Source organism: Gymnoscopelus microlampas (assembly GCF_963454915.1).
Source record: "Gymnoscopelus microlampas genome assembly, chromosome: 20".
Lineage (NCBI taxonomy): Eukaryota > Metazoa > Chordata > Actinopteri > Myctophiformes > Myctophidae > Gymnoscopelus > Gymnoscopelus microlampas.
Window position 1 is genome coordinate 17,571,027 of NC_139957.1, and position 15,499 is coordinate 17,586,525.

The 15,499-nt window shown below is 39.8% G+C and overlaps 2 protein-coding genes and 1 long non-coding RNA gene across 3 annotated transcripts; 1 reads left to right on the forward strand and 2 right to left on the reverse strand.

Annotated features, from left to right (window-relative positions):
- Nucleotides 1–124: 124 nt before the first annotated feature.
- oip5 (opa interacting protein 5) lies at nucleotides 125–3,418 on the forward strand. The gene is made up of 4 exons (XM_084043981.1): nucleotides 125–155; nucleotides 1,310–1,432; nucleotides 2,282–2,363; nucleotides 2,457–3,418. The coding sequence occupies exons 1-4, from the start codon at nucleotides 130–132 to the stop codon at nucleotides 2,547–2,549; spliced, it is 324 nt and encodes a 107-aa protein (XP_083900107.1). The 5' UTR covers nucleotides 125–129; the 3' UTR covers nucleotides 2,550–3,418.
- A 2,359-nt stretch (nucleotides 3,419–5,777) lies between these two features.
- Nucleotides 5,778–7,109, reverse strand: LOC311035652. Its single transcript, XR_014599758.1, has 2 exons — nucleotides 6,804–7,109; nucleotides 5,778–6,713 (listed from the first exon to the last, which is right to left on the reverse strand). It is a non-coding gene; the product is annotated as an uncharacterized lncRNA (long non-coding RNA).
- Nucleotides 7,110–7,753: 644 nt separating this feature from the next.
- On the reverse strand, nucleotides 7,754–14,899 carry LOC311036412 (calcineurin B homologous protein 1). The gene is made up of 7 exons (XM_084045099.1): nucleotides 14,473–14,899; nucleotides 14,091–14,163; nucleotides 12,894–12,974; nucleotides 11,710–11,837; nucleotides 11,392–11,453; nucleotides 10,492–10,614; nucleotides 7,754–9,445 (listed from the first exon to the last, which is right to left on the reverse strand). The coding sequence occupies exons 1-7, from the start codon at nucleotides 14,537–14,539 to the stop codon at nucleotides 9,392–9,394; spliced, it is 588 nt and encodes a 195-aa protein (XP_083901225.1). The 5' UTR covers nucleotides 14,540–14,899; the 3' UTR covers nucleotides 7,754–9,391.
- Nucleotides 14,900–15,499: the final 600 nt, after the last annotated feature.

Sequence of the window (15,499 nt, forward strand, 5' to 3'; positions counted from 1 at the left end):
GGATTTTACAAAGCAGACATAATAATAATATGATACGATGGAGTCTGGGCGAAAACACCTCCAGACCTTTCATTGTCAGCAATGCAACACTGTGCTCGGGGACTCTCTTGGGGTTTGTGGAGAGTTGAGATGGTTGGACTCGATTTTATGCTCAAGTAAGTTTACTCACACCTTTCCAAAACTAGCATGGGCCAGGATGTTGGCTTGTGATCAATGTTTCGCTGGTGTTGTGTTGGCTCAATATTATGAATGAAAACCTTATTTTTAACTCTATGATGAAAACCAGTGGTGGAAAAAGTACTCACATGTTTTACTTAAGTAAAAGTATCAATACTGCAATGTAGAAAATCTCTCTGTGACAAGTAAAAGTACAGAATTCAAAATGTACTAAAAAAGTAAAAGTACAAAAGTATTGGTAAAGTATAAGTACAATATTTGTCTGTGAGACGTAGTTAGTGGAGTAGAAGTAAAAGTACTGAAAATTGGAAATACTCCAGTAAAGTAAAATAAATACCTCAAATTTGTAATTAAGTACAGTAGAGTAAATGTACTGAGTTACTAAACCACTGATAAAACAAATGTCATGTGCACAGCAGTGTAGGCCTACTGTTGTCAAGGCATTGTACCTAATCTAACCTCAAGTGCATTTTTCATACTAGGGTTAACCCATAATGTGACTGTCAGTTATGAGGTCGCCTCAGGACTGGAAGGAGAAATGGCTCATTGGTGAGATAATACAGAAGATGTTGAGCATCACACATGGCCACCTGTAGAAGACAGGTTGTACTGGGAATGTCAAAACATGGTAGACCCCCCCAACCTGTGGGTTGGGACCCCCAGGGCGCTACCCACATGATTTTTGGGGGGTACCCCAGATGACAGTAAAGTGATCAACAAACAAGCTATTGTGAGCTTATAGATCGGCTATTTTCACAATATTTATCTGTGGAACCGAGTCAAGCTAAATGTAATGCCTCAACTCCTACAATTCCAAGTGCTTGTCCCCAGTTCAAATGTGATTATTTTGGGGGGTCCCCAGTTCAAATATGATTATTTTGGGGGGTCATGGACTGAAAAGGTTGAGAACCACTGACGTAATTGCCTGAGGAATGTTTGGATGTTGTCAACAGTTTCTCCATTCACAACTACTGCCAAATGCCAATGCAATACATACATTGTGCAGAAATCTGGCTGGCTCACACATCAGCACTTCACATGTGTTGTTAACTAGAACCCGCTATTTAAAGTATTTAATTGTATTTGCAACTTGCCTCATTAAAAGTTAAAAAATGTTTGTCTCCAAATGTAGCATCTGCAGTGATCTGAAGTGCATTGGTTGCCATTGTGTTGTGGGTGCGGTTGTCCACTCAACCCCACAGCACCTGGATGCGCTGCGCTCAGTGTTCCTCCTCTACAAAACCAACATCAATTGGTAAGACTCCTTAAAGGCCTCCATCCAGAAGGGCTTCTGAAATTCTGAATTTCATATTCTGAATAACCCTAACATTTCATGGTTGAATATAACCTATGTAGGAGAGGGGATGCTGGTCAGAGTACTGTTAGAGTACCTGGTTGTAGGCACAACTCACCTGTCATATCTACTCCGGTGTTCAGGCAAAATAGTTGCCCAGGGGGGCAGGGCACAGTCAACTGTGGAGCTCTGTGTCAAACTATTTTAAATGGCTAAATCTAGTTCACAGGATTCCCATTGGACAGCTCTTGGTTTAGAATTTCCAGGCTTCTTCTTTTGTGTATTATCGTCAAATGTCCAACTCAGTGTTGTGTAGCCACGCCCTTGTCTCTGGTCCCACTTGGAAGTGGCTGAAGGTGGTCTGTACAGGGGACAGGTGGTGAGCAAATATTCTGCAGTCTGCTCAGGTTCGCCACACTCGCTTGCTACGCTGTCTGCCAGGCCTCACTTCTTCATAGTTGACTTGAAGCAACCGACACATTTCGCCTCCCCAAAATGTAATTCCTGGCGATGCCACTGAGCCCAGCACCGGGTATTTAGTGAGTGGATGTGCGTGCTTTATTGTTTGTTTCAGCATCAAGGAAACCGTGTGTGTGTGTGTGTGTGTGTGTGTGTGCATGTGCGTGTGTAGGGGGGGTTCAATGAGAATCCTTATGTCTGAACATGCATTGTGTACATTGCTCTTGAAATGTATTTTAGTACTAGTGTTTTGATCCTGTTGGGTCACTCTAGAATCCTGGTTGCTACAATGCTTGTTATCCTGCAAGAGTCTTTCTATTTTGATATGCTCTTCTTTGTTTCCTTCCACAGCTATATCCTGAACAGCAAGCTAACAGTGAAAGCCTCCAAACTCACATTTGACTTTGAACCCTTAGGAAAGACCATAGACAATGTAAGACAATAGCATATCACTGACGTGATGTATCAATTTGACCTAAGAAGAGCTATTGATCAGTAACACCTCCTCACATCTGTTGCATTCTAGCTGAAGCAGCAGATTGAAGCTATATCTGTTCCAGTATCACTCATCAGAAAGAGGTTGTCTGAAAGGAGCACCAGCAGTGAAACGTGCGACTGAAGCACAGTATTCTTCAAGATCTTTGTACAATATGTTTTCATGATGATGTTGGCTTCTGGGCTTGTACATTTGTTAAATTAATTTAGTTAATGGTGAGATTGTATGTACTTATTTTTTGTGTTCTGTCAAAGCAAATACAAACACTATTTACTTTCTGGTGCATTTCCACAGACAAGCTTATGCAGAATGACTAACAGTGTGAACAGGTAGGGGTTTCCTGGGTTTCTCAAGGGAACTTTGTTAAAACATGACCCTAGCGGAGACTGAAACCTTATCTTATACCTAACTATACGTAGCGTACCTTATCGTTATGGGGCAGTGAGTCACTTGCCACTCACAACCTGAAATGGTATTCTTCCCTTTCTTAACAGCAAAGATTACACAGGCCCATTTGTTAATAATTGAGAACTGCTGCAGTTGTCAAGTTGGCACCATGCTGTTTTTTATTGCTGAATTTCTGATAGATTTTCTTTCTTTTTAAAATACAAAACCAGACAAGAGATTCACAAATAGCATGCCCAGTTCCTCCCTTTGGAGTGCATAGTTTTCTACATACCCCACCTCTACAAGTGGAAAAAAACATTTGATCAACAAAGAAATGTCGCTGAATATTCTTTACCTCAGCCTGTTCTTCATTTTGTTTTCTTAATAGCATAGGTTAGTTTGCCAGTTGGCATTCAGTTCAACAGCAGCTTAGTTAGTTTGACACAGCAAGCAAAAAAGAATAATCAGTGATGTATTTTCTTTAGATTTCCACTGATTGCCATTAAACATCCAATGAAGTTTGTGCATTCAGTGTTCTAGATGTTTTTTCTTCCCAGAATCGCTCTGTGTAATTAGAACAGTAATACAATCTACACCATAATCAACTTGCTGCCGTCATGTCAAACAACCTTGCTGTATACATCACCTTGTTACAGAACATCTGGTATTAACGTTTCAGTACCATAGTTTTAACTCATTCACATTACAAAGTTGGATTATTGCATGCAATACAAATCATTCGTTATTCTGCTAGCCTAAATCATGCACACAGTATATATTTTTTAAAACCCCACATTAATATTGTATATAAATCCCCACATACAGTATATAGCATTACAGAGTTTTTAGAACACAGTATTTGAGACACAGAGCTGGTGGTGATGATGACGATGATGCAGTTCATACATGAGAGAAAGTGCTTTTCAACAAGTGTTAAGTTCAGCCATGTTATCCTTTTAGGCCATGCAGTAACTCAATAGATCAAACAATGCTACAAAAGTGATGACTTGGCCATTATTGCTTTCACTCCTATACAGTATAAAATATACAGTGTACTGTTTGGTTTTGGATAGTATAGTGATGCACTAAAAACAAAGCCTGGGAATTGGTCTGCCTCACTCGTTTTATATAACTTCAGTATGTTATTATTAATGCAATGCCAAGGTGTTAGCAGTGATACTGTATTCTAAAGCCAAATATAATACACCTCCCAAAGGGTTAATCGTAAGCTGCCATAGGCAAAACCTTGTAAAAAATAACAGAAAATCCTTTCCACATTACATTACAGAATCCTTTCCACATTACCCTGGCACTAAACTCATGCATTGTTGCATTATTGCTTCTAAAACTCCAATCAAATAAAATTGAACATTCTGACTCCTGAACTATGAGGTATTATGTACAATTACAATGTTATGGTGATTTATATTTCTCAGTGACTACCTCACTACTTAGGATACCTTATCAGATCCAAATCTAGAATAATTAAGGTACTACTCTAAATATTATTTATAATTCTCAATAAGTTTGACATTGGAGACATTTTTGGTGGTCATATCTGGAGAAGTAGTCTAATTGATCCATTTAAACTTATGAAAGTATAAAGGGAAATAAAGTCAAACATCTCTTGCCTTATGAAACCTAACATAAACCAGTTCATTAAAAAGCAGTTGAACATCCTGTGGTTAAGAGCCTATTTAATATTACTTGCGATACATTTGTCCTTTAGTGTTTACAGTTATATACTTAAGTTATTTCTTACTTTAAGTTAGTGTACACCCTAAGCCTGGACTAAAACAAGGTCTTACGTTGGCCTAGGACTGAGTCTCGCATCACAATAAGAGACTTAACTAACCAGAATTATAATTTATTTGATATACTGATACTGCCCTGGTTTTACATTAAATCTAAACAAAAGGTCTTATTAGACTGAAGGATTATGTTTTCACAGATTTGAGCTCTGACAGCTTTGAAAATCAATTCTGCTATTCTTCATAAAGCAAGCATCACTACTATTCATGCATGGCTACAATAATGTTGGCACCACAGTTCTGCTAAATAAGCTAATGCATATGAGTCTATACATATCTTAATGGAAGACATTGGTGATTTTGTTGCTTTCAAACAACTTGTCACTTGTTTATACAATATACCATTTGGTCAACAACATGACAGTTTTAAGGTAAAATATTGCACAATTCCCAGTAATTTCTTTTTTTTTTTACAAATGAAAATGCAAACAAAACAGATCTAGTAAATTATACCAGGGTTTCATTCACACTGGGCCAATCCATGGTGAATATGTTGTAATTCACCGTAATGGAAGCAGAAACTCACACACTGGCTTTTCTGGACCAATCAAACATACCAGAGAATGTGACAGAACAGAGGTAAAATGCCATGTTGTTCCGTACATTTCTTAAAACACAATAACAATGAATGCTAACCCCAAAGAATTGTGTGGTGTTATTCATGTGGTTGATTGTTTTTTGGAGTTTAGTCATAAAGAAAACAAAACAATCCATCTATCAATTAGGCTACACTGTCTCTTACCGGCCATTAAAACAATTTGAGCAAGAAGAGTTTGGTGATAGGGGAAAAGGTTTGGTTTGTTAGTATAGTTGTGTATGTCACACCTGGAGATGCATTGAGGACTGTTTTGATGAAACACATTTTCCCCTTCATTAAAATGTCTGAACTGCAAGGTAACAAGATACCTAGAGCTACCTAGTACCTAGTATTTCTACAGTTGTCATAAACATACTTGTACTTGTGTGCAAATGACCCTGCTGTTTTAAGTTGCCACCTGTGACACAAAATGAAACAAATTCCTCTGATGGTCCTATACCTGCTGGGGCACTTTGACAAGTTATTTGGCTACTCATATTGATCATGTTTGCTACTTGTTCACTTGTATGACAATGAGGTAGTGCAAAACAACAAAACAAATATGGTTTTCATAAGTCAAATTCAATCACAGGCCTAGATCTTTGCTACAGTATTTTGTCTTTCATTTTCTTCACAGAAAAGTAAGCCTATAACCAATTGTATGTTCATAATGAAATACAAAACATCTACGCAATGTGGACCTGTGTTAAAGAACAAGCTCAGGGAGGACAGAAACCTCATGTGGAACAGAAGGGCAAAAGCCCACTTGATCTAGATTCTAGACTTTCATTACAAGTATAGAACATAAAGCGTGGGCTCACAATCCTTCTGGCTTTTGGGGTTTTAAGCAGGAGGTTCATTATGCTTACATGTTAGCATTATGAAACTAGCTTGTTTTTGTGAGGAATTGGCCAGCAATGCATAAGCACATTTTTAAATAACTTTTTAAAGAACATTTTGACTATGTTTAAATGTAGGATGGTGACCAAAGAAGACTAGTTTACATGTAAACTGGCTTCATACAATCATCTCAACTGGAACAGAGTGATAAAGAATACCCTAATCTGAAATGTCAAAGTAATGCTGTTTTCTTGCACATACAACCAATTCCCAGCATTGACTACTTCTCAACCACATAGAAGGCACGACCTAGTTGAAGCCTCAATGTAAATATAGCCAGTGTTTAAAACTATATCAAATGCCTGGCAGATTCACTCACAGGATTTGCATGGTTGTCCTTACTGATGAAAATACATGCCATTGTAGCATACATGACGGGGATTGATGTGGACCCAATGACTTCCCTGTTCAGAGACACTTCTTTCTGACCGTGGGAAGATCTTCACGATCACGATGGGTCATTCTGGACTCCCACGGAAGAAGGCCCATCCATCACCTGTCAGGGTTTCTGACGAGGGCCCATCACCTGTCACAGGGTCTTGCACAACTGTGGGTGCTGGGTCTGGCCGGGGGTAGACGTCTGTCCAGTGCTGGCGTCATCTGATTGTGGAACTGTATTAAAGTATATTGCCAATCAAAATTTGGGGGCATACAACAAGTATGGACTTGGCGAGCTGTTTAGAACGAATGAAAAGCACTGACCTTGGCGAAGGTTTCCTCAGAATGACGTAGGATATACATTTTCACTGTGATGTGTAACGTTTCGCACGCTGGTAAACAAAAGCCAGAGACATTCCCTTTACCGTGGTAGCCTACCGGGTTTGGATAATCGGAACTGGATCACGGGACTAATTTCTGACCAGGCGGATTTTACAAGGCGATTGAACATTTAGATAAATCTTCAAGGACGTACTATGCGAGACGTTGTACATAGTAAGAGAGGAGAAGGTCCCCTCGCCCCTTCTTCTCACACCCTGTAATCTACGCCATTTCCCCTCCCTTACTACTAGCGAATGGACCTGTATGGCGATTGCGCGTTAACTACGTCAGTCAAAATCATAGAAATAGATGTTCAAGAGTGGAAGCAGACATTATAGTAGCGGTGATTTTTTTTTTGCTTTTTTCCTAAACCTGCACGCTAAGCGAGCCAGATTCTTCAACTTCAAATGACCTAGCCCTGATACGTGACTGTCATTATGTGACATGACAGATGACCGTCTTGTGATCCAATGCTAGAATTGACCATAACGCGTAATTTCTCACACTAAGACTCCCTTTAAATATTGTGCTAATCTAATACATACATACAACTAAAACAGTAAAGTGGTTCTTGTATCTATAAGTTTCCCGACCGTCCATTGCACTAGTTAAAACAACGCATGCATAGGCCTTCTACTGTAAACCAACCAAGTGGATCAGTGGATGTCATGTTTTAGGTGCTGGACTGTCTGGAATCCAGAGATCCATTATTGACACATGCTCTTGAAATACGTGAAACCTGACATTGACTGTATAACAAGACAGCTCTGATCCACTCTTTTGAGAAGCCTAATACTAAAATAGTTGGTGAAATGTAACTTGTTTTTCTGGAATCCATTAGCAGATCATTTTAATATAACCCACAGTCTCCTATTTGTCAATCAAAGACACAGTTTACATAGCATGGCACATCATTTATTCAAATCAAATTAATAAATCCCTGTGATAATTCCCAGACTAGCATTTCACATGATAAAACATCTTAATTATATCTGATTGATGATCACATCTTGATTAATAAAAACAGGCATGTATTTCCATTATTCAGTTGCTGAAAGGTATTCATGGAAATCATTTTAAACAAACTTAATTAGAAAAAAAAAATCAAAACGTCTGCATTTTGGTCAAATACATTGGCCTATACAGAAAATAGATTCTAATGCATCACATCCTCTCAAGTACCTGGGACTTACTTGATGACAAAATAAAAGCATGACAAAATACTGAGCAGTGCATATATAATCAAAATAAACATTGTTTCATGGGTTAGTGATAGACACTGTATGCCATCCTGAACTAGCTGTTGAGCCTCTGCACTCCTCGTTTCTACAACAGGGTTAAACGGGGACACCATGTGCCTAATTACTAGGTAGCCTTTCAATTCTCAAATTTCAATCAGCCAGCTACTTTTTTTTGGTAGGGGGGGATACATCAGGGCCTGCAGATTACAGACATTTGGTTATTTACCAATATGGCAGGTAGCACTGGTAGGCCTACTATTATGCTTCAGGGGTGGTGGTAATCTCTGGTTCTGGTCAGATTTGTCCAAATGTTTTTAAACCACATGATTAATTGTCAGCAGAGGTTCATCAGTTGGCAAAGTCTTTTGATGAATATAATGGGCAATGGGCTTATGATGCACCCATCGGCATTGCAGTGCAAGAGGCCTTTGGGGGGATGGTGAAATCAAACTCAGATTGGTTGTATTCCAAAACAGGGAAATTACAATCTTTTGGCAGTAGCTGGGTTAACCCATATGAAAAATCAAGCATCCAACAAGATCATCGGTTCCCTGTGTATCTTTTATGTGATATTTATGAGGGGAGACCCACAACCCATGGCACTTGAGTGGATAAAAAAAAACAGAAGTCAGTCCTTTGAGAATGCTTAAGGGAAAAAGGAGGACAAACTCAAAAGCCAGAGACTTGCTTTGCAACAACACAGAGCGGAGTCTTAAAGATCTTGCTTGCGTTAAAACACATTGCTTTTTGCAGTTGATAATTTACAGCTTTAAAATTTTACTTCCAACATCTGCATATTTTATATAGGGACAATGAGGCAGCACATGATAAATATCCATATCCAGGAGGATAGTGTGAGTAAGCTTTAAATTGGCATGACCATGCCTTCTCAGCTCACCCATTTACAATTGCAAAAGCCTGGTCGTACCATGGTATACTATCAATCATTGTTCATGTCATGAATAGCAGAAGAGCGATGGTACTAACTGTGGCAGACAAAAAGAAAGAAAGATTGCAAATAAATAATGTTCCACTTCTGGGAGGATGGAAAAAAATTACATTGTGACAGCATAATAAAACAACCCAAGGCACGCAACTTTTTCCCTTTGTTTATGGAGCAGTGCAAAGGCAGAAACTCAAATGAGACGTATGGCGTCGTCTACCTAATGCTTGATCAAGAGAACATGTACTGTAGGTCAGGCCATGGCAGCTGGCCCGTTGAGTGTTGAAATAGGGTTGGGTCTTGATATCAACTGGCATGGCAAAGCACCTTTCAGAGTGGTCAATTCCTCAGTGCAGGAACCGGATGCTCATTTTCTGCTCCACGTCCACCTTCTCCAATACCTGAGAAAAGCATCAAAATGCCACGATTCAAGCTAACAATAACAGTCATGAGATTTTAGGTGGCAGCTCTGTGTAGAGCATGACACTGAATACGTTTACATGAACTGCAATAATGTGACTACTGGGCTTGCCTGATTCAAAACAGAATATTTTGATGAACCTGTTAAACATAGGCCGCTTAAACACTTTCTGAAAATGCCTAATTCCTGGTATAGAACAGGAAAAACTGGTATATAAATGTTTTGCATGTGAATGCCAATCTTTTATTCCTGTCATTTCATAGTATTTTTCCCAGCTTTGATAAGGTGGCACCACATATGTGCGAACGCAGAACATTATACCGGAAGCATTATGATGCTGAGAGAATGAGAGAGACAACTATGGTCGAGCAACCTTAGGATTTCGCAAGAGAGAGACCATAATTGTTTAGTCGGTCGAGTGAGCAAGTTCTTGTAGCGAGCGAGAGAGCGTGACAGAAAGGCTGCCTCATATAGTGAATGATAGCTAGAGAAAGGTGAAACATACTGTATATGGTGCATGGAAATGGCGTGTCCAACTACGACACAAGTTAAAGTAGCACAACTTCGTTCATTATTGTGTGTGTAGGGAGTGGGTGAGCGAGAGACACACAGACGGATTAAAGTTACATTAGCTTATTTAAGAAGCCTCTACTGATATTTTCAATTTTCATTTATGCTACAGACTCGAAGCATAGCCCAAATGATAACTGAAGATGACCACTCCACAAAGGCATAGTAGGGTTTTTTTAATATCTTCCAGTGGTTTAAGACTGCAACTATCAATTTTCTTAGCGATTATTCTATCCATTACTTTTTCGATTAATCAAGAAGCATGTTTTTTAAGGAGGTGCCACAAATGTGAAACGGTGCACCGCATGTCATATAATTGCTTTTTCTCCGACCACAGCATCCTCGGGTCCTGGTGGCTACAAACTTGCACAGCTCTGGCTAGGCAACCCAGGCAACCCAGCCTGGTGGAGCACCCCTTTCCAGTTTTGTGAATTTCTATAGAACTATGACACAAACCTTTATGAATTCGTTAAAGGAAATTGAATTGTCGCCGTTCTGGTCAGCTTCCTGGATGGTCCTGTCAGCAATGCTGCCTAGCTGTTCGTCTGAAATGTTCACACCAACCATCATACGCAAGACCTGTAGAAATGGACCAAAGGTTCCTTTGCCTTAAAATACAAAACATTTAAAACACCTTCTGGTAAACTTTATGTAATGTGATTATGTCACTTTTAATACATGAGGTAGGTTAAGATTTTTTTTTAACAATGTAAATACTACTAATTTGACCATAATTTGTAGTTGTTAAAAAAAATAGCTATAATAGACTATAGGACTTAAAATGATTACAATATGGAACACATTTACTGGGCTGTAACAGAACAAAAACAAGTAACTTAGGGCTGTATGCAGACCAGTGCATAGCATTAAGCTTTCAAGGCAGAAATGTTTTGTGCAAAACACAAGATCAGTCTACTGAGTCATTTAACCCTGGGCTTACAGCAATTGCAGGTCGCACAATGTCACCGAAACCAACATGGCTTGATGGATGGACAGAAAATGGGAGGAGAGCAGAGAGGAAGCTAAAATACAGGATATTAGATTGTCTGGCAAATCAACCTGTAGTTAAGGTTAAGAAATTACATTATCAGAAGGGTCAAAGTCCTCTCTAACAGCAGAGAAATACTTGACTCTACACAGTACTTTGGAAGGGAGTGAATGTTATACAATAGCGTTTGGTCCCTTACGAGTCATCATGGTGTAAACAGCAAGTGTGTTCAGGGACAACAATGATCATTCTGTCATTAAATGAATGAAAGGGGGGGGGGGTAATGGTGTGTTTGGCTATACTGTTATCCAGAATGAGACCGATTCCCATGTGATGTCAAACATTTGCTCTCAGCAAACCACTCTCACCTGTAACAGCTCATCACGAGAGATTTTGTCATCCCTGTCCAGGTCGTACAGACGGAAGGCAACTGGCAACAAAACAAAAATAATGTTTTTTTCAGTCACAGTCTCTGAGACATATATGAGAACACAGACATTTTTAGACTAGGTTTTATTGTTTGCAGGCCACACTGGCGGGTGCAACTCAAAATTCAGTATTACCATGTTACTGGCCAAAGTGGCTAAGAGTAGACAACCATACAGGCAAAACTTAGCAGCATTTGGCAGGTGTTAGTTTACCAAACTGCCAAATCCACCCACTCACACTGAAAGTGCTTGACTCACAGAGTAACTTGTTTGTCCTGCTGTTGAGTGGCTCGCTGGCAGTGGGGTCTTTGTGCTTCTCATTGTCCTCAATTGGTCTGAAGTGAGCCAGGGTTCGCATGAAGCCCCTGAAGTTCACCTGGTCCTCCCTGAAAGCCAAAGTAGCATCACCAAAACAGAAGTGAGGAGATATTACAGAGTGAAGATTCCAATTGAATTTTATATTTAACCCATTAAGACCCGAGCCCGATTCTACAAAAGCCTTTTCTCAAACTTTTTCATAATTCCAAATCATTCAACGCGGGTTCGATTCCCGATCCCCCCCCCATCTCTCTCCCCATTTTCCTGTCAGCCTACTTTCCTCTCAAATAAAAGGCAGTAAAAGCCCCAAAAATATCTTTAAAAAAATATATATATTAAAAAAGCAGATGTAAAGCGTTCAGCGCTGCACGAAGTGACGCGCTGTGAGCTTGTACGTCTGCTATTGAATGGCCAACGCAAAAATCGAAAATGACACGGATGCTTTCATGGTTTTAATGGGTTAATGTTTCAATGGATCCTACCATCAAATTGTACCATTCAGCACTCTTTTCTTATGTGCAAAAACAAGGGGTGGGTGGGTATCTACATTGGAGCATGCACTACATCTCTGGGTATACAATGAAAAACACAAATAAGCTGTAATGCAACACCGCTGAGATTCTGTGTGCAGTTGCCCTCAATGAGGGCTTAGTGTGCCGACCCTTCTGCTGTGGGATCAAGCGGCTTCTAACCATACAAACCCAAACCGAGCCCAAGGCAAAAAAACATCTGTAACCATTAAAACCCACAGCTAAAAATCAAGGACGCCTACACATTGGAATTTTTGGGATCATAACAACATGTGGAAGAAAGATCTGGTCTATAACAAGTGGGGACTCTATGTGAGCTTTAAGGTCATCAAAACAAGCACTGAACCAAAGAATACACTTCAAATCCTGAGTTGGGACTGTTGCTTTTTACCAGATAGCTCTTTTTTTGTTTTATACTATGAATGTTGTTAATTAGTAAATGTGTCACTTGTCACATCTACTGTTGTTTGATGTACACACACTGCTGTTTTGTAGCTCAATCTTGTGGTGATTGTGACTCAGGGCTATAATGTGTACTCTTGAGGGAAAAACAAGAATACAGCTGAGAGCAGACCAACAACAGTGAACACTCACCCCTCAGGGAAGAAGGCGTTGATTATTCTGTCTCCAAGAGGGTTGATAGCCAACTCCGGGATCCTTTGGAAATCTTCTCGACTGTAGGAATCAGGAATGGAGGTAGTGAGCTCACCATTTATTTTAATAAATACAAGGAGTGTGACCCAACCCTCACAGCAAATAACCACAGCTCTTAAAAATAAGTTTATTGATCAATATATAATGAATTAAAAAAAGGTGGCATATCTCTGTTAACTCACAGTGACTTGCCAATATTATGATTAAATACAAGGAACAAGGAAAAAGTGCTGCAAGGATACAACCAAACTGTGTCTGGTTTCAACACAGAAACCAGACATCAAACTCAACATTAGAGGAAAGCTGCACAAAACATGCATATTGCATAATGAAAGAGTTTTCTTCTGGAACCTGTTTCTGTATGATAATAGTGCTTCAATACAACAGTCTATCTGGCGGGTGAGATATTAGGACGTGAATGTTGTGTCAACTGATGATTACAGCAAGTCACCTTGGATCCAAAGCCAGGTGGTTTCTGACTGCACAACCCCAAGTAAAAGCTTCAGTGCAAGGACACAGGGATCCTGTGGTTTATTATGTGTAAACATACAATCTGAGACAACTGGGCGCTATGTAACAACGCTATAAACAGATGTGTCTATGTACTCTCTTTGCCAATGGGATGTGTAAACCTTTGGAATTCAGTGAAGATGGGAATGTCCACACATGATATACTGCTCTCTCGTCTTTTTTATTAAACCAACAATAATCAGAATTCAGAACAACGGTTCAGGAGCAACATTGTTCTGATTATTGTTGGTTAAATAAAAAAGACAAGAAGCTGACATTCCCCTCTTCTTCCCTTGATTATGTTTTGGGTCCAGCAGCTTGTTCAAAGAACTGTGTGGATGTGCAAATCCTACCTTTTTTCATACCCTTTGGAATTCAACAACATTCAATGATTACCTATTTCTTCACCTATTGCTTGTTCTGTATATATTATGCATGCAGATAAATTATGCATGCAGTTGGTTGGTTGTTAATCAAGAACTTCAGTTTCAGTTTTACACTCATATGCCAAGACCTCAGACACAACTGGCATAAAGCCCAAAATGAGAAAAAAAAAAAATGTTCCATTAGCCAATAATAACTGTAAAATACAAATACATACAGGTATTGTAAATACACATATATTACCTGAGGGTTCCATTTTCACCTTTATCCAGGCTGGTGAAGCGACTATACAGGCGAGTGATCTGACTGTGAGAAACTGCAAGGGGACGCAGAGAACCACAAAGACGGCATCACTTAATCAGACAAGTCGTTACTGTGTATGACAGACTTTCATCCAAATTGTTGTACTACTAATAGGTATTAACAGACTATTGATGCTATGATACGAAACGACATAATGTGATGTTGGCCTCTAAAATTAAATGTGGCCGGTTATACATTAGATTAGATAACGTTCATTGAGCCCAGAGATGAAATGGCACGAAACGTTTAACCAGGCAGACAGAACGTTTTGGCGTGTTTGTGTCTCCCAACCAACCCAGCAATTAGTCTGAGCTCAACTTACAGCCCGTTTCCTTCTTGATTTCTTCAATTTCCTCCTCTCTGAGTAATGTGGACGCCCGTGAACCCATGGCGAAATACTACTAATAAATTATAAACCTCGCAATCAAGCAGTAAAAAAAAAAGATTCCTCCAGCAGGCTAAAAGTTAGTTGTCCGAGCTGTTAGCCCACAGCCAGACAAGAGCTAACAACAAGTTAGCAAACAATCCTAGCTACGCTACTGGCTCTTGTTTGAAGTGTGCTCTTCTCGGTTTAGAGACATTAAATGGACATTAGCCGCTGCTTATTCGTCTCGCTGGAAATGAATCCAACAGGTTGCTTAGTGTCTTCCTGGCCGGTGTTGGTCGGTTGCTTTCAACAACCTTGTCGGTATGGCGTGTTGGTCAACTTGATGGTGCTACTGCTGCTGCTAGGCTTGTGCTAGCTATTATCTGTGACAGTAGGTGGTAGTGTTGCCAGATTCTGTGAGAGAAACAAGCAACCAGGTCTAGGAAAACAAGCCCCAAAAGAAACGACATGAGCCCTTAATTATCGTACACATCGGCTATTTGAAAATAGCAGATACAAGCTCAAGCTTGTAGATACGCTATTTACAAATAAAATCTTGGGGGGAAAAAGAGGAACATTTTAACAACGCAAATCTTGTATGGGTGGTCCCTGGCACATGATATTTTTTAGATGGGGGGGGTCGGTGCCTGGACAAATACATATTAATTTGGGGGGTCCTTGACATGAAAATGTTTAGAGCCACTGGTTTAAGCAACATTAGGAAACATGCCCACTCAAATAAACACACTTTAGAAACAAGCCCAAAATACCGCAACCGGCAACTACTAATATTTACAAGAAACTTAACAGAAAAACAAGCCCAGTCGCTTATAATAAGCGGCCGTGGCAACACTGGTGGGTGGGTGGGCGGGCGGGCACGTAGAGTGTAGATCCCATAGCGCGGAGGCACAGTCACGTTGTGATTGGCTAGTTGGTTGTTAGGTGACCAGAGAACTGGGCACCTGTGAGAAGAACTGGGCTC